A 25,833-nucleotide genomic window follows, 5' to 3' on the forward strand; every position below is an offset into this window, starting at 1 on the left:
TTATTTTGATTATGTTTTAATTAAATTGGTCTTACACTTCATATTTTCAGATTTTTATAGTGTATTTATTAATTCTGGTACTTTTACCATAAACCAAAATCTCAACCATTTGGTAGAGGCTGATATTTTAGAAGTTATGGGATGTGTTGAGAAAAAATGTGTTGATTGTGTTAACTAGCGACATTAAGAGTTAAATGCAATCAAAAAAATTATATTGCTTTCTTCTTGGTGTGACAGTTAAAGGGTTATTTGTAATACAATTTTGTTCTTCAATACAGCAGTAAGATATATGAACTGTACCTTTAATTTGGCCTGCTCAAAGAAAACACTCTTTCTGAATGTAGTAAACAAAACTCCAATACATGCACAGAAGGCAACACGAGCGTTAACAGCAAATAAACTCATTTAAATATGATCCTGCCTGCTGTTTGAGTGCCGACAGGGTAGGTCTACACCTTTTTGATTGGTTATTGTTTCACCTTCTCAACAGAAAGGGCTGATCGGCTTTAGAAATAAAAGTGCTGTTCACAGAAGGCGGGAAGAGCAGCCTCGGTGACAGTCTGTATGCTCATAATGCGCGGTTTTCACAGGTAATCTGTAATAGACACAGTGGAGAAAACTCGCACCTCAGGCACGCTCATGTCTGGATACACAAGATAAGTATCGCTTTAACAGCCAAGAGGAGAGGAAAAGTTACCTCACAAACAGGCCAGTGGGTCAAATGTCCAAAGTGTGCCGCCTTCACTCGCGCCTCTGTCCTTCGCCATAGTATTGAGACATCGTGCATAGGAGATAAATGACGTCATCACGTAATAATCAGTTATGATCTATTACTGAACTGATATAGATCATTTTGACATCCCTAGTAACGAGTAACGATGCACATAAAAAAATCTATCGGAGTAAAAGTATTAAACTCACTGAAAATATGTACTTTAAGTAAAAGTGGAAGTAGGAGAAAAAAACAATACTCCAGTTAGGGCTGGACAATTTTTCCGAATTTTTTTATTAATTCGAATTTACGTTTTAAGACGATTTAATTTTTAATCAAATCGAGAAATCGCGACTTTTTAAAAAATATATGTTTAATACATTATAATGGCACCAATGCGCTTTGGTTCACTCTATGAAGCAGGAAGCACACCAGAAGCGCCTTTTGGCGACGCACCACGCAGCGCCATGGATTTTAGAATTCTAAATAGGTTTCTATACACACACCGGCACCGCCCAGCCACAATTCAAGAAGCAGTTCATTATTCAGCCGCGCCACAGAGCTCCATCTGATTAGTTTCATGTTAAATATCATGCGAATGTGCGCGTTTGGTGTGTGATAGTTCAAAATGTCATGTGCGTGCCGTGTCGCGGCGCTTCTGATGTGTGACCTGCTTGACTGCCTGTTAAAGCGTGAAGTCATGTAGGATTTTACTTGTTGCATGAGTCTGAGTCACGTCTGTGTGCATTGTCAAGACATATTCCCTCATCAAGTCGATAAACTCGATCTCAACATGTATGAAGGACGTAAAACCCTGCCACGTGAAAAAACGGGCCGATCTTTTGGTTTGAACATGAACAGAGGTGAGGGCCTGTAGCAGTGAAAATGAAAGTACCCGCCCCCATGACGTCATTTAGCGGACCTAGTTGAAAACCGGACAGATCAGGCAGCATAATACAGAGAGTGGAGCAAAGCACATCAAATGATCGGTATTTAAAAGGGGAAAAAAGAAAAATAGAATAAATATATTATTTTATATTAGACACACATCTGGTGCTTGTATTTGCTTCTGCTATACGTCCACAACTTCACACATTGGGTTAAATTAGGCTTTGCAGTTTCCATGTTCAGTCCTTTACTTCCACTGTATCTTTTTAAGAAAAAGGCAGCAGCATTACAACCTGTCATTAAATCAGAAGAAGACAAAGTCAAAGCCGAGCTGACAGCCAATCTTTCCCAGGCTCAGCAAAACTTGCAAAAAATATCTCTGTATTCCTGCAAGTGCAATAGTTACACAAATATTTATTATTCAAATCTTCTGCAATGCTATTTAACTTCTCAATTTGTTTTACATTTATTTACTCCTTGATTGATTTTTGTATGACATGGTAATTAAAAAAACAATGTTCCTTAACCAAATGGTTTTCAAGTTACTTTTAAAGAGAATGTTATTTCAGTCATGTTGTTGTAATGTTTTGAGAAGACTAGTAACACAATAAAAAAAAAAACGAAATCGTGAATCGATTTACCCTAACTCCAGTAAAGTACAGATACTGTGTTTTAGTACTTAAGTACAGCAGTGAAGTAGTTCTACTTCGTTACTATACATCTCTGGTGGGCAGGCATTTTTTACACTGTAACAGTTTTTCAAAGCAGGATTTTCCTTAACAATCAACGAATGAGTGGCATGATTCTCTTTGGTGAGAGCAGGAAATGCACCTGACCTCACCTCCTTTCTTTGAAATTTTGATCGTTCTACAAGACAGAAGCTGCAAATAAATGATCCACAATCAAATTTTTTTTTTTCACAAATTGCCACAAGATTATCAGCGACTACACAAAGCAAAGAGCCTTAAACATGTTTTCTAACACTGGAAATGTAGACACTGTCACTCTTGATGTATTTTAACAAAGGAGCTATAACTTCAGCCAAATCTTTTGATGTCAACTGCTTTGCATAAAAAGGCCAGGTATACTGAGTTAAGAGTGGATTGCAGTGAATGAGGGATGTTGTCAAAGACAAGGGTATACAGTTGTGATTTTATACTTTTTTCTTGATGTACTCAGGGGGTTTTAAATTTAAAGTAATCTACATATAACACAAGTGCAATTCTTAACACTTCAGAATAAAATTAATTATCTTTATAGACTGTACCACCATGATGTGATGCATATTGAATAGATGACAACTGGTATTGTTCTTTACTCAGATTTTCTTTACCCGAAATATGAACTATGGACTGGTGAATTAGGATAAACTAGAAACTTCACTTTTCATTTGTTTTGAGGATGTATTCAATGGGCTCAAAATCTTCAAATTTTTTCTTATCATACTGTCGCCTTCTAAATGATGATTATAGTGGACAACTATGTTTCTTTAAGTGTGAAACAACAATATCTCTTATTGCAGTTATGCATCCTCTTCAGTTTCCCACTGAGCACTCCAAAGTGGCTTTTCTGATTTCCTTGTTATCTGGCAAAGCACTCCTATGGGCTAAGTCTATATGGAACTGGAATTGCGCCATCATTATTTCATCTTCCCAGTTTGCTACTCATTTTCCTGAAATTTTCTGTATTTCTATCGGAGCGCTCTTCACTTCAGACCAACTGTTTCACATACGGCAGAATAAATTATGCGTTTCTGATCACACACTGCAATTCCATACCCTGGCAGTGGCTAGTGGATGGAAAGAGACAGCCTTACTTGTTGCTTATCAAAGACATGAATCCATGTCTTCACTCAGCCCTGGCCATCTATGACAATACCATCGGTTTGGAGAATCTCTTTTACACAAGGGACCCCATGTATTGCTCAATGCCTAGCCACTTGCCATATCTCCGAAACCACTCACCAGCCTACTCCCAGTGCTGCCTGTCCTCCAGTACCAGAGCCTATGTAAATAGATTGTACACGTTGTGACGAGTGCCAGGTGTCTCAGTGTTTACCCGGAGGGAAGAAAAAAAGACAGAAAATATATGGCTCGGCTTATCAGCCTTTATGCGTTTCTCCCAAGTGCGGTCGAATACACACATGCCAGTCAATGACAATGAGTGGGCAAAAGGAAATGAAAAAGACACTCAAACATCCATCACAAAATAAAATGTGATATTATCAAAAGAATTAAACAGCGATAAAGCGACTATCACACACTTCTCCTCAGAGCTTGCTGTAACTGATCTGAGCTCCCTGAGCTCATGCAAAAGGTAAAACAACCATAGAAGAAGTTATCTTAAAGGGGACATGACATTTGTATACACTGTACATCAAACATTAAGCAGCCGTTACAGATTACCGCTGGCAAATAAAGCTGACCTCAGCCGTATACGTCTGAGCCCAATAACACAATGACAATTCCATATATGAAATTTTGTCAAGCCACCCAAACCGAGAATTATGCAAAAGTTAATTACACACTAACATACATGAGAATCCAAAACATACTTAGTAACGGTGCTTTATCTGTCTCTTTTATACAAAATATTTTTTAAAAATCAAGTACATAACCTGCTTGACCATACTCTTAGTATCCATTTACCCAATGCACAGAATGCAGAATATATCAAGAAAAATTCACAACCTGTTATATAGATAACTTTAAATCACAAAAATATGGCACTACATCCCTAAAACAAAATAACTATTTAAGGTCCAGTTTGTCTGTGTGATATGTAGTCACACAGTCAACTTGCATGTCGGGCAAGCAATTAACATCGTCCCCCAGGTAATGATGGATCAGAAACTCTAGCAGTCTCAGAGCCTGATCTGTTACTGTTGTCTGCTGAGTTTAATGAAGTAGTGCCCCAATAAGTTCCCATAGGGATTCCCTCCCCCTAGAGATTGTCAGCTGAAGCCCCTGTAACTAAACTTGACTCAGGTATTACTTCTGTCGCAACAAGAGGGTTCCAAGCATGAAAAGGCATAATATTTACAACATGAAACACCCCTGCATCTGCTTCTGTATTCACATCAGTAAGACTGTAGTTTAGGTCTGACAGCTTTTGCGCAACACGATAAGGGCCAGCATAGATAGGTTTCAACTTTGCAGTGAAGTTTGCCAGAGCATCTAGCCTCGGACGAGTCTTTACTCTGACCAAGTCATCCACAGAATAAAAGACAGGCCGATGTTTTTGTCATATTATTTCTTTCTTTTGGAATGACAGGCTTCCAAAATGGGTGCAGCATGAGCCTCACGGATTGAGGACTCCAAGCTCTCAGGATACGGGACACCCGGCTCCTCTATTCCATCACAGTTGGGTTCGATAATAATATCAAGAGGAGTATTCATTTCTCGACCATACAGTAACATGGACGGACTGTGTCCAGTGCTTTCATACTGGGTTGTTCTTAGGGCAAAACAAATTTGGGGCAGGTAGTGATCCTAAACGGTGTGCTTGTTGTCAATTTAGGCACCTATGGCAGTTTTCAGTGAGCGATTCACCCCCTCTCCGTCACATTCGTCTGGGGGTGATAGGCGGTTGTGAGTCTGTGCTCAGAGCCCAGGGCACCAAGCACATGCCTAAAAATTTCACTCATGAACGAGATCCCCTGTCAGAGATCAAATATGTGGGCGCACCATGTCGTGCAAAGACCTCGCTTAGCAATTTACTGGCAGCAACTTGAGCAGTCCTCTCTCACCACACTAACCTCAACCCACTTCGTAAAATAGTCGACAAAAAGATGTAAGAGGTACCACAGGGTGTGCATGGTAAAGGGCAGACAAAGTCCACCCCTGTGTACTCCCATGGTTTTTGCTGACGTATGGGCACGTACGTAGTTGAAGAGGAGGGGAATGTTTTACCTGATGCAGTAGTTAGAGCAATATCAACTAGCAGTCCTCACAGTCTTTGAGTCTCCTATTGTCCCTGTTTTAGCCATAAAGATGAAAGAGCTTGATCTTGAAATTAAGAAGCAGGAATGTGAGACACTGCTTATTAAATTACGTGTTTTAGAAACAGAGACTAACCGTGAAATTCAGTTACAAAAAATGGAACATGAGAAAGACAAGCCTGTTCCAATGCCCCATTTACGAGGTCCTTCTGCTAGCTCTCCACCTGAGACACCTAAGAATTCACAGGAAGCTGATGTTAATGTGAATTTTGACATTAGCAAATATCTAAAGTTAGTTCCACCATTTAGAGAAAGTGAAGTAAATGCTTACTTTATAACATTTGAGCGTATTGCTGGTAGGGTTGTAACAATATACCGGTATGGCGGTTTACCACGATTTGAACGTGCACGATTATCATACCATGAACAATTGCATATCAACGGTTTTAACCCTTAAAGACAGAGACAGCCGCCCGCGGCTAAAAATAAGTATTGCTCTTAAATGTTTAATAACTTTTGATCCGCTGATCCGATTCATACAATTCAAAGATTGGCATAAAGAAGAGAATCTCAGCTTTCCAGTGCTGTATCACATAACATTCAGAGGCTCCGGAATCAGTGCGGTTACGTCATCAACATTTGACAACGCTGATTTGACAAAGAAACGCTCGTCACTGTGTCTCCGGACAAATCAGACATGATACATTGATGCATTATCCCTCCTCCATGCCCAGATTGGTTCAAACTCGCTATATCACAACCAATAAGCATAGGTTTCGCTTTTGTTTGTGGACCAAGCTTTTTGAACAACACGGAATGAGAGATAGGCATACATTTATGCGCGGCTAAATAAAACGCAAAAAAAAAAATTTTGCATGAAATAATTCTCATACTAAGTACTTTTGCATGCACAGCAGCACAGAAACATGACAAAACAGTGACACAGCAAAGACGAACTGCTGCTCTTGCTGTTTTCAAAAGACGCAAATGAAGATGCAGCTGTTTGTCTGCATTGCAGACAACCAAATCCGAATCCATATCCACAGACAACCATATCCATGCTGGCACATAAAACCTAAGGATGTTCCATATTGAATCTAGTTTCGTTATGTAACTATTTATAGTATAGTAAATATTTATATCTATTTTTTTACTGAGGATTTGCACCATGTTTATTTGGACTTTATTTGGACTTTGACACATTATTTATTATTTTCTTATTTTTATTTGTTCATTGTAAGTGGTGTTGTTTATAGTAACTAAAAATATATTATTTGGAAAAAGTCAAATTTGCTTCACTGTTCTATTATTTTGTAACATTTGTAACATACCGTATACCGCGAAACCGTCAAACCGTGGTATTGTTTTAGACGATTATCATACCGTGAAAAATTCATACCGTTACAACCCTAATTGCTGGTAAACTGAAATAGTCTAAGGATGTATGGGCTTTGCTATTGCAATGCCTCTCTGGAAAAGCCCAGGAAATTTCTTCTGCCTTACTATTAGAGCAATCTCTTGATTATGACATTATTAAAGCGGCTATCTTAAGAGCCTATGAACTCCTCTAAGAGGAGAGAGTTTAAGCTCTGTCGAGGGTCTCCTGTGTCTGCAGTTCCAAAAGCTCTTCAACAAGCGTGTCTTTTTTTCCACTTGGCAAGCCAAGCTGACATGACATGGGGGCGTGGCAGCTTCAACAATTCCATTTTTTGATTCGATAATCGAAATTGAGCTTGATTTCTGATTGACTTCGATTTAAAAATGAAATCGTGACACCCTTAGAAATGATCTTGCCGGTGGTAGAGTCTTTCCTAGTTCTTTGGTGAGCAACAAGCCAATTTCAAGTAATGGTCTTTTGCCTACAGAAGATATGTTGGCTGTTTTTCCCTCTTGTGCAGTGACTCGAGCACAGAGTAAAAAGTTTGCTGAGGTAGTTGATCTCTCTCAAACTTTTTTAAATATCCACAATAGTGATGCGCAGCCAGAGAAAACGCCTAATGTTAAGTCTGGTGAGCTACCCAATTCTCAATTACAATCTGTTCTTCAAATGGGTAAAGAATATTTAATTTCAATTCAGAAAGCTGATCCTTCTTTGGCCTGTTGTATTGAGTCTGTCACAAACGACAGAAATAAATTGCCTGGTAAAGTTAAATACTTATGCGAAGGAGACATTTTAATGCAGCGTTGGAGACCCAAGCTCGTTCCTCCCTCATTGAAGTCGACCAAATTGTTCTACTCCAGCAGTATAGACCATCAGTATTGAAAATTGCTCATGATCATGTGCTTTCAGGACATCTTGGTGTTACTAAGACATTTAAACGTGTATCCCGCTACTTCTATTGGCCAGGACTAAAATCTGCATGTGCCATTTGCCAAATAGCAGGCAAACCTAATCAGAAATTGTCTGTTGCTCCCTTACGACCAATTCCAGTCATGCAAGAACCCTTTGAGCGTCTTCTATTAGATTGCGTAGGTCCGTTGCCCAAGTCAAAATCAGGACATGAGTATATTTGAACTATAATGTGTACTTCTACCCTTTTCCCTGAAGCAATACCCTTGCACTCTATAAAAGCCCAAGCCCTTGTCCGAGAACTAATTAAATTCCGTACGATCTTTGGATTGCCAAAGATCGTACAGACTGACAGAGGCACAAACTTTACCTCTAAAATGCTTACCCAAATGCTTAAACAATTTGGCATCCAACATGTACTTTCCAGTGCCTACCATCCACAATCTCAAGGTGCTGTGGAAAGGTTCCACCAAACCTTGAAAATGATGTTCGGTCCTATTGCTTAGCAAGTGGTAATGACTGGGCAGAAGCCTTGCCGTTCTTGTTGTTTGCAGTCCGAGAAGCTGAACAAGAATCTCTTCAGCCCTGCTGATCTCGTCTTTGGTCACCATGTGAGAGGACCACTGAAAGTGTTAAGTGAACAGCTCTTTACTAAAGATTCACCACCTGTGTCTGTGGTGGATTATGTCAGTTTATGTAGAGAACATCTACACCAAGCCCGCAAGCTGGCCCAAGAACATTTGACTGTTGCTCAGTTGGAAACGAAGAAACTTTATGATGTGAAGATTGTCGTAGCTTCCAGCCAAATGATGAAGTTCTTGTCCTTCTACACGAGCCTGGTTCTGCACTACGTGCTAGGTTTAGTTGTCTGTACTCTGTGAAATAGAAAATTAATGAGACTGACTATATAATCAACACCCCTAACAGACTTAGCAAGACTAGAGTCTGTCATGTCAACATGCTGAAGAAGTTTGTACGTGACTCTACCCCCAATCTCCCAATTACCCCTGTAACTCCAGCATTACCAGTAGCTGCTGTGGTGCTAGCTCCCAAACAAGACTGTGTCAAGTTGCAGAACTCTGCTGTGATGAAAGACCTCCCTACCTTCCTTTCTCACCCTGAGCCTGAACAAATTAATCGGGTAACCCAGCTAATGTTTCAGTTTCCAGCTCTGTTTTCAGATGTTCCAGAAAGAATCACTCTTCTTCAGCATGATATTGATGTGGGGTCAGCTTAGCCAATAAAGCAGCATTCTTACAGAGTCAACCCGGTGAAGAGACAGATCATGAAGATTGAGGTTGAATACATGTTACAGCATGGTCTAGCCCAACAAAGTCCATGGAGCTCTCCCTGCAGATGGTACATACCGCTAGTGCACAGACTTTCGCAAGGTGAATGTCATCACCAAGCCAGATTCCTTTCCACTCCCACGCATGGAAGACTGTATTGACAGGGTATTCAGCCAGGTTTGTCAAAGCTTGATCTACTGAAAGGATACTGTCAAGTCCCCCTAACTGCCCGTGCTGCTGAGATCTCTGCATTTGCTACCCCTGACTACTTTCTGCAGTATTCTATACTAGCTTTTGGGATGCGAAATGCGCCAGCGACTTTCCAAAGACTGATGCGTATCATACTTGGAGGTGTGCCCAATTGTGACGTCTACCTAGATGACATCATTATCTACTCGGAGTCCTGGGAAGACCATCTAAAGACCATGAGAGTGATGTTTGAGACGTTAAATGTTGCCTCCTTAACCCTAAACCTTGCCAAGTGTGAGATTGGCAAAGCCACTGTAACCTATCTAGGGAAGAAGGTGGGACACGGTTGGATCAAACCTGTTAAAGCCATCCTCGACTTTCCTAAACCCCACAACAAGCGTGAGCTTCGAAGATTCCTGGAAATGGCTGGCTATTATAGAGGATTCTGTAGAAACTTCTCATCTGTTTTTGCACCCCTCACAAACTTGTTTAGCTCAATAAGAGTTTTCCAGTGAAATGCTGACTGTACCCATGCTTTTCAAGCTGCTAAAGATCTTCTCAGCAATGCCCCTATTCTTGCAGCACCCGACTTCAACCTTCATTGCCAGCCACTTTGGTGCAGGAGCTGTTCTTGTACAAGAAGATGCTGAAGGCATTGAATGTCTTACAGCACTATTGAAAAGGAAGCTTTGGCTTTACTGTGGGCTGTACAGCACTTTGAAGTCTACCTTGGTAGTAGTGCTCAGCCTTGTTTACACAGACTACAATCCACTAACTTTCCTGTCCACATGTCCTCCTTAAACCAACGTTTGTTATGTTGGGCCTTGAAGTTATAAGACTTTAACCTCCAAATCCAGCATATCAAGGGGGCAGACAGTGTTGTAGCAGATGCATTATCACGATCTGTGGATGACACTGCTTAAGTGGTGAAAGGTGGGACAGTAATGTTATGGAACTCTGGACTGTGTTCTTTATGGTGGGGGTGTTACAGCTAAAACATAGTTTTGTGTGTAGGCTTTGCATAAAATGTTGTTCTCCACTCTGCTCTCTCTCTCTCTCTCCCTCCCTCCCCAACTCTCAGGTTAATTAGCACCCAGCTGCTAGTCGTTGTGAACCTCCATGAGTCGGAGTGGTTTGGCTTTAAATACTGGCTTCTGAAGCTAGTGAGCTGAGGAACACTTCTCCCCAGCTCTTAAGTGCAACAGTTGGTTGTTTTTTTGTGATATTGTTCACTTATAGTTGTAATTTGTGGTCATATTGTTTACAAGTTTTTACAGTGGTTGGAATTTTGCAGTAGTTGATATTGTTCACTTATAGTTGAACTTTGTGGTCATATTGTTTACAAGTTTTTACAGTGGTTGAAATTTTGCAGTAGTTGGATTAAACTTTAATGCTAAATTAACTTTGTTGTACTTTCATTTCTATTTTTTATTTTGTGTACTTCAAAGTGTGCCTAAAGGGTGAGTCCCTTGTTTTATGTTGTATATCTTTTTGCCTGTTTATGGTTGAGAGAGGAAGTTCAGGGAAGTTTGTGTTGTTGATTTTCATCTTTGATTTTGGATTAGGTGAGCTAGTCCTCTAAACCTTAATTAGCTGCTTTTTGTTTGTTGTTTTAGGCTATACTTACTCAGTTTTGACCCCTAGTTTCTGTTAAAATTCCATATTTGTATTAAATAAATTCTTATGATTATTTTTTCTAAACTTTGTGTTGACTCTTCACTCTGGGGCTGAGGACTGAAGTATGTTCTCCACGTTTGGCATCACCTGTATTAATCTTGTGCTCCTCGAGAGAGGTGTGTCCCAAATGTCCATCAAACAATCCAGCGAAAGACTCTACAACTCACATCAGCTCACTTTTCTGCTCACTATTTAAGGACGCTTCTCCCACCTGATCCGATAGGGTAGGGAAATGAACCCCTAAGCATGGCAGGTTAACGCTAGGCAGTGTAACATCCAAACCCTCCAACTCTTCCAGGGCAACAGGTTCATCCCCCAACACCGCTGTCCTGGATTGGATATGCATTGTGACTCCTAATCTACTCCTGATCCCAGACTCTTGAACATAAAGTTCATCCCTAAAATGACAGGTGAAGAAAGTGTTTTTATGATGATGACAAACCGGTGATAGAAGCGTTGGCCTAAAAACCCAAATGAAAGCCATATCAAACCCAGTGGGCAACACGGAGCACCATCAGTAAGCTAAATAGGAGCAGAACACCATGGTTTTAAACTTGAGTCACTCTTTGAAATATACTGAACAACTTCTGCCTTTACAGCAGACAGTGAAGCACCAGTGTCCAGGGTCGCCTCCATAGCACGTCCATGCAGATTGACTTTTACCCTCAATGGGGTGTTCCAAGAGGACGTATCCTCACTTTACTATCCTTGAGGCTGCCGGTGGCAAATGAGTCACCCCATACGGTGTTGAACTGGCCAGGGGAAATGTCTGTGGAGCCACAGATGTGGTAAAGTCATGATGCACTAATTGGTCTAGTGTACCTTTTTGTAGGTCAATGAAATTACGCAGACACTTTTGAATCACTGTCACCTCTACATGCAACAGTTGGACTTCAGCCCTTAGATCACTTGCTGACTCCTGCAAATTCTCCCTTTGTTGAGGAAACTCGTCGTCTAAACAGTCAGTGAGGTCTAACTGCCATCCACAGTGAGTAGCCATAATACTATCAAAAAAACGAATAACTGAAATGTAAAACCCCACACAAAGAGCAATGTCCACATATGATATAACATATATATAAACAGCGAAACATTGTGTGCGGATTCTTTTTTTTTTCCAAAGTTAGTTCCCAATTAGCAGTAATCCCCCATTTTCACACTAACATATATAATACTGTTAACAGCATAGGACAAAAATAAACAAAATAATAAAGTTCAGTTTCAGTTTCCTTTATTTATGTCATTCAAATCATCACAATAGAATTGTAATGCAGAACGAAATTACGTTGCAACAGACCCAACAAGAACATAAAAAACATCACTATAAAAACACTATAAAATCCTAACATGATAAATAAGCTTTTATAATTCCATAGAAATATAAAAAATATATAATTATATAAGATATAACTCATTTTTTAAAAATCTCTGAAGAGAATAACTTAATACTTAAATACCTATTTCACCATTTGTTGTAATATTGACAATTTATGCTAGTTTAACAAATTTATTTATTTTTAACACTAGCTATCAACAATGCTTAAGAAATGGTATTATTTAAAAGTCTTATAATGACAGGATATCATATACATGATATTAATTCCTCTCTTTGGCTTACCCTGTTCAGTACTTAACAGACGATGATCACAGAAAAACATCCCTGTTACCGAAAAAAAAGTCAGATCAAGATCAAAAGTTAAATGCGACACATTTCACTTTAGTTAACTAGCAGCAGTTCACAGATCCCCAAGCAAAAAAAAAAAAAAAAAACAACCAAAAGAAATGAATGTTCAAAAATTGGAAAAGCTCCCGTAACAGCAACCTTGGTGATTAGCGAGAGAAATAGGACATCCATCAAAAAACATTACAGTACCTGTGTTCATCACACATCAACCGCGTGTTCTCCGTGTTAAATGACGCGAGCTACGTGACTCGGTCCGTCGGCTGCAGCTCACGGGGAAGAAATGCAACCTCTCGGTGAAATCAGCGATCCTCTGTGCCAGAGAAGACAGAAGATGGCCTGGTAGAATCCAGTGGTTCGGGCACCAGTTTGCAATGAGTGCCAGGTGTCTTAGTGTTTACCCAGAGGGAAGAAAAAAGACAGAAACTTTATCGCTCTGCTTATAAGGTAAAAGGTAAAACAACCATAGAAGAAGTTATCTTAAAGGGGACATAACTATTGTATACACTGTACATCAAACATTAAGCAGTCGTTACAACGTCTGTCCAAGACTGAAAGAACTCGTCAAATGACCCATGGAGAATGTTTATACTGCACAACTAAGGATCATTTCATCAAAGCCTGAACGGTTAAATCTCTCTTGGTCCAGTGGTAAGTACCATTAAAATTCAAAATAAAGTTCTGCATTTAAAGGGCACCTATGGTAAAAAATCAATTTTTCAAGCTGTTTGGACAGACGTGTGTATAGACCGTCATATTGGGGTGAAATAAACACACCCAGTCCCTTTTTTTCAATTTAACAACATAAAAACAGTGGACCAATTGGAGCGGTTTTCAGAGCGACCGCAACTTGACGTAGGAGTGCGGTCCCCCTGCCCAACAAATTGATTGACAGCTTCGTGTAGCATGTCCCTGTAGTCACGTGTATAATAATGTCAACAAGACCAGACGTGCTCAAAGCAACCAGGAAAAAAAGGTCTGTTCAGTTCGCTAGGATCATCAATCGTCATCAAATGTCATCAATAGTAAGTTTCACATGTTTAAAATGTTTTAAAACAGAGCATGTGTGTAATTAAGTACAGCGATTTACTTCAGCTTTACTTCATCAGCACATCCGCGAGTCAGAACAATTATGAAAGAAGGCGCATCAATCCCGATTTGTGGACGTTAAATCAGGTTTGTTTTGTACATTTACATAACAGATATCCATAGAGCAGTGGAGATTAGCCTGTATCCTGACACATTTGTGTGCAAAAACAATGCTAAGCTAAGCACACTCTGTCTGTCTGTCTGATTGTGTGTGTGTGTGTGTGTGTGTGTGCGCGCGTGTTGTGATGAGCATCCCATGGAGCTATCAGCGTCGTCCTGGAGAGGAACGAGGAACACCTGGGCCCTCTCGTTCCTAACTAATCAGCACCAGCTGCAACTCATCCAAGACCGGCTACATAAGCCACACCAAAAGAACCAGAAGGGGGGAGGCATACAAAGGAAACAAAGCAGTAATGCCTTTCTTTCCTCCAGACAGCAGTTGGTGACTGATCGGTTTTCTAGACCCACCTCACGGACACTGAGCACCCCACTGCTGAAAGAACATCACCCGCCGCTGGAGCACCCCTTTGAATCTTGCACTTATGCTCCATTGTAAATAAATCTACCCTCTGGGATCTAAACTTGAATTCTCTTGTCGTGTGATTCTTCAGCCCATCACACTGGTAGAGAATGCGGGCAAAAGAGTGAAGAATCACCAAAGCCCAGACTTCCACTCATCTATATAAAAAAATAAATAAGTAAAAAAAAAATTTCTTCTCCTTTTGTGTGCAGGCAAGCGGTCACTCCCCTACGGGATGGATGAACTTCTCCAGCGACTCACCAAGGTCAGCACCCGCCAGCAGCAAGTGGCCGAGCATCTGGCGGCTCGTCAGGACCAGACGGAGCAAGAACTTTTTTGCCCTGTGTCTGGCTGCTGCACAACGTGTTCCGCTACCAGACACTCATGCCCAAGCCACTCATCTCCTTCCAAAGGTAACCCCTCACGATGACATTGAATCTTATTTACAAATGTTTGAAACCACTGCTACGAATGAAGGGTGGAATGTCGACGACTGGCCGCAGGTCCTGGTCCAGGTCGGTAGTGCACCTACCACTTACCAGGACCTAAAACGCGGAAATCCTGGCCCATATGGGACTGTCATCCACATGTACAGCTCAACAGTTCTTTAAGTGAACATATAAGCCCCATCTGCCGGTCTGTGCCCAAGCAGCGGGTCTCACACGACTTGCAAGACATTGGCTCTTGGAGGAAGACCCAACGCCGAGTCAGGTAGCAGAACGAGTGGTCATCGACAAACTGCTCCAGGCTCTTCCCCGATCCCATTGACGAGCAATCGGAATGAGAAACCCCTTAACTACCCTGGAGCTCATTGAGGCGATTGAACTGGCGGATGCGACCCTACATCAGGAAGAAGGGGAGAGAGCGCCGCCTTTTCCCCGGAGGGTGGTCCAGGAGCGACGCGCGCCAGAGGGCCCTCAACGACCCGTGAGCAGGCCGATGGCTCCCTCTCCATGGCAGGAGCCCCTGCCTTCAAAGGTTTTAACACCCCCCCCCTCACGGACCTGGCTGGCAGGCTGCATTGTACACAGAGACCTACCTAAAGGAGCCCCAGAAGCCGTTGTCAGGATCAACGGAAAACCATACCGGGCCCTACTCGACTCTGGTAGTGCGGTTAGTCTGGTACACATACGTATTTTGACCCCCCGGACTGGGTCGAAGACCTTCCTGCCTATCACCTGTGTCCACGGGGACACCCGTCAGGTCCCTGCCCGTCATGTAACTATTTCAGCCGGTTGAGGTAGGAGTGGTGAGAGATCACCCAGTTCCTGTCCTCCTTGGGAGAGACTGGCCAGGTTTAGAGCGCCTGTTAGATGCCGCTTCCCAACTTGCCAGCCCCAGAGGGAGCCGTCACCGTAGAAAGCCCAACCGAAGACCTCGTCGGCGACCCGTCCTTCTGGCATCAGACAACGGGAGAGATGGTGAGTCCCCCTCTCATAATACTAACCTGTTTTATAATGTCTTTCATCAGGTCACGGGAGGGGGCTCATTTGCCAAGGAACAACAGGGAGATGATAGGTTGAAACATTGCTGGACCCAAGTCCGAGTCATTGAGGGAAAAGAAAGTCAGCCTGGTCCCCACCCTCTCCAATATTTTGCTGTCCAAAATGGCCTGCTCTACGAGGTCGCACAGCGGTGGGGATGGGGGGGGGGGGGGGAAAACTACTGCTGGTCATACCACGATCCAAGACTGAAGCGATACTGGATCTGGCCCATTCCCATCCCATGGCAGGACACCTTAGGGTGGCCAATACGGTCCAGCAGATACGGAACAGTTTCCACTGGCCAGGACTGGAGGCAGATGTAAAGCGGTTCTGCCAGGTCTGCCCCACCTGCCAACGGACCTCACCAAGGACACCTCCCCCGAGTCCTCTAATTCCATAACCTATTATTGAGATGCCCTTTGATTGCATTGGGATGGACCTGGTAGGGCCGTTGCCTAAGTCTGCCCAGGGACATAAGTACATCCTAGTGATTGTCGACTAGGCTACCCGGTACCCAGAGGCGGTGCCTCCATAGGCGGTACAATCACCCAGGAGCTCTTCTTGCTCTCCAGCCGAGTCGGCATCACCGCAGAGATCCTGACCGATCAGGGTACCCCCTTTATGTCACGGTTAATGGCTGACCTCTGCAGGCTGCTGAAGGTGAAGCAGTTGACACCACTATCACCCCCAGACAGATGGCCTGGTTGAACGCTTTAACCAAACATTAAAGCAAATGCTAAGACGGGTTGCCGCGGAGGACAAGCACGACTGGGACCTTATGCTGCCCTACATTCTCTTTGGGATCCGGGAAGTCCCCTAGGCCTCAACTGGCTTCACCCCATTTGAGCTCCTCGTAGGACAACAAACCCGGGGCCTCCTGGATGTGGCAAAGGAGGCCTGGAGGCAGCAGCCTACAATCCATCAGTCTGGGGTGGAACACGTCAAGCAGATGAGGGAAAAAATTGACCGTGTCATGCCGTTAGTCTGGGAGCATCTGATTACAGCACAAAAGGCCCAACAACGCCACTACAACAGAGTGCATATACTGCAGCATACTTAGACGACATTGTGATCCACTCGGTGCATGGGAGGATCATCTGGACCGTCTACGGAGGGTGCTGTCTGAACTCCGAAGGGCTGTACTCACTGCCAATCCTCATAAGTGCCATCTTGCCCTCTCTAAAGCGAAGTACCTGGGTTTCAAAGTGGGAAGAGGACTCATCCAGCCCCAAGAAAAAAAGGTTGAAGCTGTCTGCATTGCTCCCAGGCCGGAGTCCAAAACCCAGGTACGAGCATTCTTAGGGTTGGCAGGGTACTATCGCTTTTTCATCCCTAACTTCTCCTCTTTAGCCGCCCCTTTGACAGATCTGACCAGGAAAGGGCAGCCAGAGAAGGTAAACTGGACGCCGGCAGCCGAGGAAGCCTTCAGAAACATCAAGATAGCACTGACCTCAGAACCAGTACTCCAAGCTCCTGATTGTGGCTGTCCCTTCCTGCTGCAGACGGATGCCTCTGACACAGGACTAGAAGCTTTTCTGTCACAGGTTCAGGAAGGGGAAGAGTATCCGATCCTATACATCAGCAGAAAGCTGACCCCGGCCGAGAGGAACTACGCTGCCGTAGAAAAAAAACTCTTGCCATCAAGTGGGCACTCCTGGAGCTGCGGTACTACCTCCTTGGCCGCCAGTTCACCCTGGTTACCGATCATGCACATCTTCAGTGGATGGCCAGGGCAAAGTACACAAACTCCAGGGTGACAAGATGGTTCCTTGCGCTCCAGGACTTCCACTTCATTGTGCGTCGCAGGGCCGGGACTGCCAACGCTGATGGACTCTCTCGCATCTGGGCGGCTATTGCAGGTCTGTCAGGAGTCACTCCACACCCACCCCCTAATTCTCCCCTACTGTCTCATGTCATCCACAGGACCAGGATGTCACTTAGGGGGGGAGAGTGTGACTAGCATCCCATGGAGCTATCAGCGTCGTCCTGGAGAGGAACGAGGAACACCTGGGGCCTCCCGTTCCCAACTAATCAGCACCAGCTGCAACTCATCCAAGACCGGCTACATAAGCCACACCGAGAGAACCAGAAGGGGGGAAGCATACGAAGGAAACAGAGCAGTAAAGCTTATTCTCCCTTTCTTTTCTTCAGACAGCAGTTGGTGACTGATCGGTTTTCTAGAACCACCTCACGGACACTGAGCACCCCACTGTTAAAAGAACATCACCCGCTGCTGGAGCACCCCTTTGAATCTTGCACACGTGGACCATTTTAAATAAATCCACCATCTGGGATCTAAACTTGAATTCTCTTGTCGTGTGATTCTTCAGCCCATCACAATGTGTATCTCTGTGTGTGTGTGTGTGTGTGTGTGTGTGTGTGTGTGTGTGTGTGTGTGTGTGTGTGTGTGCGTGTGTGTGTGCGTGTGTGTGCGTAAACTTTGTAACAATATTGCGTGTCACTCATCAATGCAACTGCACAACAAATACTCATTGGTAAAGTTCTTACTGTATTATTTCGCACAAACGCTGCATGAGACCTTCTTCCTTTAAGTCTGTCTGTTGTCTGACGCAGCTGAGGGCAGTATAACAAAACGACCCCCTGGTGGAAAGATGTATAAAACAGGATCTAGTCAATGGTATAATGAAAAATCTGATTGGTGTTTTGAGCTGAAACTTTACATACACATTCTAGAGACGCAAAAGACTTATATTAAATTTGAAAAAAGGGGTAACCTAGGTGCCCTTTAAATCTCATTACTGCCTGGTCACCCATGGTGCTGCACAGTTCCACAGTGGGTCGTACATTTGCCTCACAGCAAGAAGGTTGCTGTTTTGAACCTCGGCTGGGTAAGTTGACGTTTCTGTGTGAAGTTTGCATGTTCTCCCCATGTTCGCATGGGTTTCCTCTGGGTGCTCCGGTTTTCCCCACAAGTTCAAAGACACGTGGTATAGGTGAATTGGGTAGGCTTAATTGTCCGTAGTGTATGAGTGTGAATGAGTGCGTATTAATGTTTCCCAGTGATGCATTCGCTGCACAAAACATACGCTCGATATGTTGGTGGTTCATTCCGCCGTGGTGACCCCAGATTATTTAAGGGACTAAGCTAAAAAGAAAATGAATGAACGGTCACCCCTAAAATGTCTTATTCTGTCTCCGCTTTAATGTATTCAGGATCCTCTGGACTTCTACATCCCAGTAATATCTTGATCAGCTCCTGCTCCAGTGTCAATACCACAAACACCAAAACTTGGTTGTAAGAAAAACCACTAGGAAGAGGAAGGGTCAGGTATTGCTCCCCTAAGATAATGCTCCAAATTGGTTGTCTCCATCAGGAAGAAGTGAGCTTTCTGGTACTGGAAGTATCTCGGGACATCCATGGCTGGCACTCAATTCTCCAGAAATCAGGTGGGAAGATTGTGAAATTCTCCACTGGAGAAAGAATTGTATGTATAACTGTCGCTTCTTGTCGCTGCGTCCAATATTGAAAGCCTGACTGCTACTTCCCATGTAGATATCCCACCTGATTACTTGTCGTTACAGAATGTATTTAGCAAGCAGGCAGCTACCAAACTTTCACCCCTTCGGTCATGGGACTGTGCCATCTACCTTCTTTCTGGATATAAACTCCCTAAGGGGCAGATTTTCCCCCTGTCCATCCCGGAGGGCAAGGCAATGGAGGAATACATTTCCAAACTGTTCCAGCAAGGATTCATTCAACCATCCACCTGACCAGCAGGTTCCAGCTTCTTCTTGTCACCGTACTTGCACACGTTCTTGCTACTTTCCTCTACTTAGTGTTACAGATTACCTTTTTTGCCTGCTTTTATTCGCAGACACAGAAACAGCAGTCATTTCGGCTAATTCTTTCCATCTGTTTCTCATTCCCTTTTTCCCTATTTATAGCACGTCATTTCCCTTCATGTTTGTCAGTATGTTGTCGCTTGTGTGTCTGTGTGATGCATTATGTTATTCACCCTGTATCTGTGTCCAGGACTCCCAGTGAGCAAGCGTCCCGTTGTTTTGGAGTTTTTTTCTTTGATGCTTCCCCAGCATTCACCCATCTGGGCTACCTTAGTTTTGTTGCTTTTCCTGAGACCCTCTACTTAAATAAAGACTTTGTTTTTTCTGCATTTGAGTTCACCTCTGCTTTGCTCGTGACATCAGGTGGCCGCGTGCCCTGTCAGAGAGCGGCGTAAGCCATCTAAGGGCGGAGTAACGGTGAGCACGATGAACACACGTGCACTGCCCAGGGGTCGGGCGTCACTCCAAGCCAGGTTAAATGTTAAGAGTCTTGTTAAGCAGGTGTCTGCCCTTATTGATTCCGGTGCGGAAGGAGACTTTATGGACTTAAACTTTGCTAAACGACTGGTTATTTCTATGGTCACTCTGGATAACCCCATTTCAGCCAAAACACTTTGCGGCTCTCACCTAGCTGTTATAACACACTGCACTCACACTAATTCCCCGTACACTCACACTTTCAGGCAATCACGTGGAGCAGTTACAGTTTCTCCTTATTCACTCTCCCACGGCTCCACTAGTGTTGGGTCACACCTGGCTAGTCAAGCATAACCCTCATATTGATAGAGATGTGGAGAAGAAAGATGGATCTCTGCGCCCCTGCATTGATTATCGGGGATTGAATGATATCAAAGTAAAGAACCGTTATCCATTGCCACTGATGTCATCGGCCTTCGACCTCCTGCAGGAGGCAACCATCTTTACTAAATTAGATCTCTGCAACGCCTACCACCTAGTTCAGATGAGGGAGGGGGACGAATGAAAGATCGCCTTCAACACCCCTACTGGTCAAAGCTCTGATGTTTGCCTACAAAGTGACTTCTGGCCTTGCTCCTTTTTTTTTTTTTTTTAATTATTTTTTAGGGGTTTTTCACCTTTATTTTTGAAAGGACAGTAGAGAATATACAGGAAAGCATGGGGAGCAGAGAGAGGGGAAGGATCGGCATAGGACCGTGAGGCGGAATCGAACCCAGGTCGCCGCGAGCACCGGAGTGCATATGTCGACGCACTAACCACTACACCACTGGCGCCGACTGGCCTTGCTCCTTTTTATCTGCTCTCACTTCTGCAGATCTATGTGCCCTCCAGAAACTTGCGTTCTGTGAATGAACGTCGCTTCGTGGTTCCATCCCAAAGAGGGAAGAGATCACTTTCGTGAACGCTCACGCTCAATCTGCCCAGTTGGTGGAATGAACTCCCTAACTGCATCCGAACAGCAGAGTCACTCGCTATTTTCAAGAAACGACTAAAAACTCAACTATTTAGTCTCCACTTCACTTCCTAATCTGCAATTGCCTCTCTGAATATCACACTAACTGTACCCAAAAAAAAAAAAAAAATACTAATACTTCCCTTCTTAGACTTTACAGACCTGAAACTTGCCTATAGCACTTATTTATTGTTGCTCTTAGTTGTGTAAATTGCTTCCTTGTCCTCATTTGTAAGTCGCTTTGGATAAAAGCATCTGCTAAATGACTAAATGTAAATGTAAATTTTGAGTATCTTTTTATGCCCTTTGGGCTCTTGAATTCACCGGCGGTCTTCCAGGCACTCGTCAATGAAGTGCTCAGGGACATGGTAAATCGCTTTGTGTTCATCTGTCTCGATGACATTCTGATTTTTTCCCAGAATGAACAGGAGCATGTCCAGCACGTCAGGCGGGTGCTTCAGCGGCTGCTGGAGAATCGTCTATTCGCCAAGGTGGAGAAGTGTGAGTTCCATACACCGTCGGTTTCGTTCCTGGGGTTTGTTTTGTCGCCCGAGTGATTGCGAATGGATCCTGCCAAGGTAAAAGCTGTTGCGGATTGGCTCACCCCAGACAGTTGCAAGGCGGTCCAGCGGTTTCTGGGGTTTGCCAATTTTTACAGGCGATTCTTACCCAGACCAAGCAGAAAGTACACAATCATTTGTTTCTTTGTATAGTTTTACAGACAACTGTGTGCTAGTTTAAAGTGCTGAGCTTGACTGAGGTACCGGATGCGCTGCGACATGGCACACCGGATACTCTATGTGGCATGGCAGAAACATGAAGAGTGCCGATTCGCCGCACCACGCCTTTTAGAACTCTTCTAAACACACCGGTGCTTAAAGTCGGTGGCTGTCCGCTGTCCATTGTGTGTACCCTGATAGAAACCTATGTTTAGAATTTTAAAATGCATGGCGCTGCATCAGCGTCGTGCCACGCAGAGCAGCGCTTCTGGTGTGCGACCTGCAGGCAAGTTTATTTTTTTTACAATGGAGAGAAACGCGCATGCACTTTTCCAGCTGCACCTACTTAAGATCACAGGAAGCTTCTGTGACCTCGAGAAATGCAAATGGCTGAAGTTTAAGGTAGACGCAATGAAAAGTACACATGTTTGCAAACCTGCCTCAAGATACAATCAATAATTCCGATTATAGCAATTAACTGGTGAATGTTGATCTTGTTTTGAGCCCAATGAGACCGGGCATCTAAAAATAGAGCAAGGATGTTCCTTTAGTAATATCGCTTTGACTCCCGCTAAAAATGGTGGACATGAATCAACAAATTGAAGATATGGTGAAGTCAATCAATATTGGTGGGTGGGGGGACCGCACTCCTACGTCAAGTTGCTGTCGCTTTGAAAACTGCTCCATTTGGTCCACCGTTTTTATGTTGTTAAATTGAAAAAAAAGGACTGAGTATTTTTTATATCACCCCAATATGACTGTCTATACACTATACTTACACACCTGTCTGTCCAAACAGCTTCAAAAGTAGATTTTTTTTTACCATAGGTGCCCTTTAATCTCTCCTCTGGTTATCATACCCAGACTAACGGCCAGACTGAGTGCAAAATCCAGGAGATCGGAACGTTTCTCAGGTCATACTGCCACCAGGACCAATACAGCTTGAGCCAAGTATGCACAAAACTCACTACGCCAGGAGTCAATGACACAGAAAGCTTTTATGGTAATATATCTGCAGACTGTATAACTAAAAAAATACATAATCCATTGTAATATTTAATTAACAAATTAAGATTAACTTTGAATACTTAAGACAAGCAATCACACTTTTTATTTATGTAAAACTTAAATGAATTAAAAAAGACAATCAATTTATTGGAAGAAATATACTTTTTAAAATAAATACTATACACAACACAATTGAAGAACTTTTTACATTGTATCACGTTTGCTTGTATCACTACATGTTTGTATCTAGTTGTTGCTTTGCTTTTTCTTTCATGGAGTTAATTTTTGTGAATAACATTACCTGAATGTGTCAGTTAAATACAGTAGATAGTAGTTTTATGCTGTTTGGCATTATAAGCTTGTTCTGTTTGCATGATCATCTGTTTTGGCATCGAATCATTACAAAAATTCAAATGAGTAGCTTTGACATCACTTTGCAGGCCAATCAGCTGTTAGCATTACACTGGTCACTTATCGCATTTAACAATTTATTTTTGTTAAATACAGCAAAAGCCTACAACTTTTTGCAGTTTATTCAAGAATCAATTGACTAAATTTAAACAAATTTAAAATGCTTCTTGAATTATTTTAATGCTCCCATATCTATGTGTCTGTGGAAGCAGTTGGTGAAGAGTATCTTCTCCAAGCTGGACCTGCAGAGTGTGTACAACCTCACTCCTATTAGATAAAAAAGACTGCATCCACAAACATTTGGGCAGTGATTTTGATACTTCAGAAGTGTCTGAAACTTCTGCACTGCATTAAATCATCTGGATATTGGGTGTTTAAATGTCTGCATGACTCGCATAATTTATTTCTATAATAAAATGTGTGCGTGTGTGTATGTATATATATATATATATGTCCAATATATTATGTCCAATCAAACAAGATAAGCAAAGACTCTTCATATCTGAATCTTGAATCTGTGTCAATAAACATTCTGGTTTGTGCTTTCTTCTCTCTCATCCTACCTGTGTTGTGACAGTTAGATTGATTTGCTAATATTCACTTTATTTCCTTTTTAGATCTGATTGAAACCAAAGTTGTCACTTTTGAGCAGGCTAGGCTGAGTTAAGAATTTCATAGGTTGTAGATCCGCCATCTTGCCAAATCCAGTTAAGAGTTTCATCCCTGTACTTGTTTTTAATATTGGTGGGAGAAAAAAAAAGTTTCTCCTCACTATCATGATTCTTTTCAAGACAGATGGTCTTATTATTTATTGATTATTCTTACAGCACCAGCATTTCCCATATAATTATATTAGTGGGGTTTTTCATTTCTTTACTCTCTATGTATTTTGACCATTGTGGAATTCCACTCTGATGTTTTCTCCAACAGAGAGAGAGCATGCATCGCAAAATGTAGTGCATGAGCATTGATGCTAATCTTTAATTGCAGCATGCAAGTGGAATTGCATTGTCAGTGCGTGACCCATGTCATGTGACAATACCACAACACGGTATTATCACACTGTGTATTATTCTGAGCTATAAATTGGTTTGTTGTCAAATAAGTGGTGTGATTCAGTTTCTTTTGTCATTTTTTTGTTTTTCGTGTTACTTACCAGTTGTCCAACATGGTAATGGGACCAGTACAAACTCTCACAAAGTTTTGTAGCACCAGCAGGACAAATCCTCTTGAAGTGGAACCATTTGTTAACTCCCTGGAGCCCTGATTTATTTATTTATTTTTATTTTTTAATTGACTTTATGGTTCTCTTTTAATTTGTTGTTATGTTTTGACTTGTAGGGGAAACGAAATGGGATGTGCGTCATAAAGTATGGAACTACATTGAGGTGAAAAACCTTGCCAATTTTCCACGGCCTGTGCACAACAGAATTCCCAACTTCAAGGTATCATTCAAAAAGGTCCCAAACAAGTATCAAATTTTATGGATCAACTGGAGATTGTTAACTGTGGACGTGTGTTCAGACAAATTGTTTGTATTAAATGCTAACCGGTTTGTTGGATGTGAGTATCCATTAAACAAAAATGTGTTACTTTAAAGGTCCTTTGAAATGCTTTGAAACATTATTCATTGTGATGATGCCATTTCTACTGAAGCAGAAAGCCAGAGTGAGAGACACCTCTGTAGAGAAGCTCCCCTCTTTTAATCTTTAAGTTACCAATAGTAGTATACATCATAGCCTGACCTATCAAAAAGGCTTATTTCTTTAAATGATTGCATATACAATATTTAAGCACAGGCAATTCCAATCTTATAATTGTATCTAAACTAAGCAACAGAAAGTTTTAGCATATTAGAAGTAAAAAAACACTGTGTCTAAAACTAGTCACCACCCCGTTGATTGTGATCATGTATTTTATAGTATTTACTGAGTATTTGCACCCTCAGTTTGTCAGTTCAATTGAAAACGTAGGCAAAATAGTGAGCAGGCGCATGAAGTGAGATGTGCTCATGTTTTGCAGCTGTGGAGCAGCACATAAAACTCTCACTGCTTATAGAAAACAATCGATTTGATCAGCTGTAGTTAGAAATTAGGCTGTTTTATTCTTTAAAGGGCGATGACACCCCCCACTTTCGGTTAAAGTCTACTTCAGAATATTTTCAAAGTATGCATGATTAATGGGCGTGGAGCTTCGCGAGCATAGGGCAGGAGTGGGCGTGGCCAGCAAGGGAGAAGGGGAGCGAACAACTGTTGATGTCAGTTAGCTCACAAATTGAGACGAACCGTGAGGAGACGCATGAGTTAATAGTTTACAAAGTTAAAATGCAAAGAAATAAACAGGAATTTAATGTCCTGCTACATTTGTTATTCGTAATTTCATATACATACAACCACAATTTAAATCATTATAAAGATAATCGTGTTTATATAAACACTATAAATGAAGACTTCTGCCTCAATCCCCGGGTCTGAATCATAGATCTAAATGCAGACTCAGTGGAGCAGGTCTCCTGACCTGTCTATTTTAACCATTAGTCCTGCTGGTAATCTTGAGGATTTAGGCAAACACAGCAGCACGGCGATGTGTCTGAATGTGAATGAACTCCTGATACAAGACAACATCTTCCATTCTCCAATTCTCGTGCTGCCCTCCCGACAAAAATGCTTGCATCACACACACAGCTTTGCTGTATGATCGGCC

At 42.4% G+C, this 25,833-nt stretch overlaps 1 protein-coding gene across 8 annotated transcripts in view; it reads left to right on the plus strand.

Moving 5' to 3' along the window:
- Positions 1–25,833, plus strand: part of mthfsd (methenyltetrahydrofolate synthetase domain containing) — a 71,505-nt gene that overhangs the window by 12,680 nt on the left and 32,992 nt on the right. For 2 of the 8 annotated variants that reach the window (XR_012393750.1, XM_073929336.1), the window contains exons 2-4: positions 14,488–14,688; positions 22,576–22,714; positions 24,472–24,575. The exons of 1 other annotated variant lie outside the window; for it this stretch is intronic. Coding sequence is in view for 4 of the 7 variants with exons in the window: in XM_073929336.1 (XP_073785437.1) it covers positions 14,515–14,688; positions 22,576–22,714; positions 24,472–24,575 (417 nt within the window). In the remaining 3 variants the exon portion in view is untranslated. Of the gene's footprint in view, positions 1–14,487; positions 14,689–21,411; positions 21,494–22,539; positions 22,715–24,471; positions 24,576–25,833 lie in introns of all 8 variants that reach the window. 5 more of the 8 variants (XR_012393751.1, NM_001045099.1, XM_073929337.1 and 2 more) reach the window with 4 other exon arrangements.

The sequence above is a fragment of the Danio rerio genome, chromosome 18 (genome assembly GCF_049306965.1).
Source record: "Danio rerio strain Tuebingen ecotype United States chromosome 18, GRCz12tu, whole genome shotgun sequence".
NCBI lineage: Eukaryota > Metazoa > Chordata > Actinopteri > Cypriniformes > Danionidae > Danio > Danio rerio.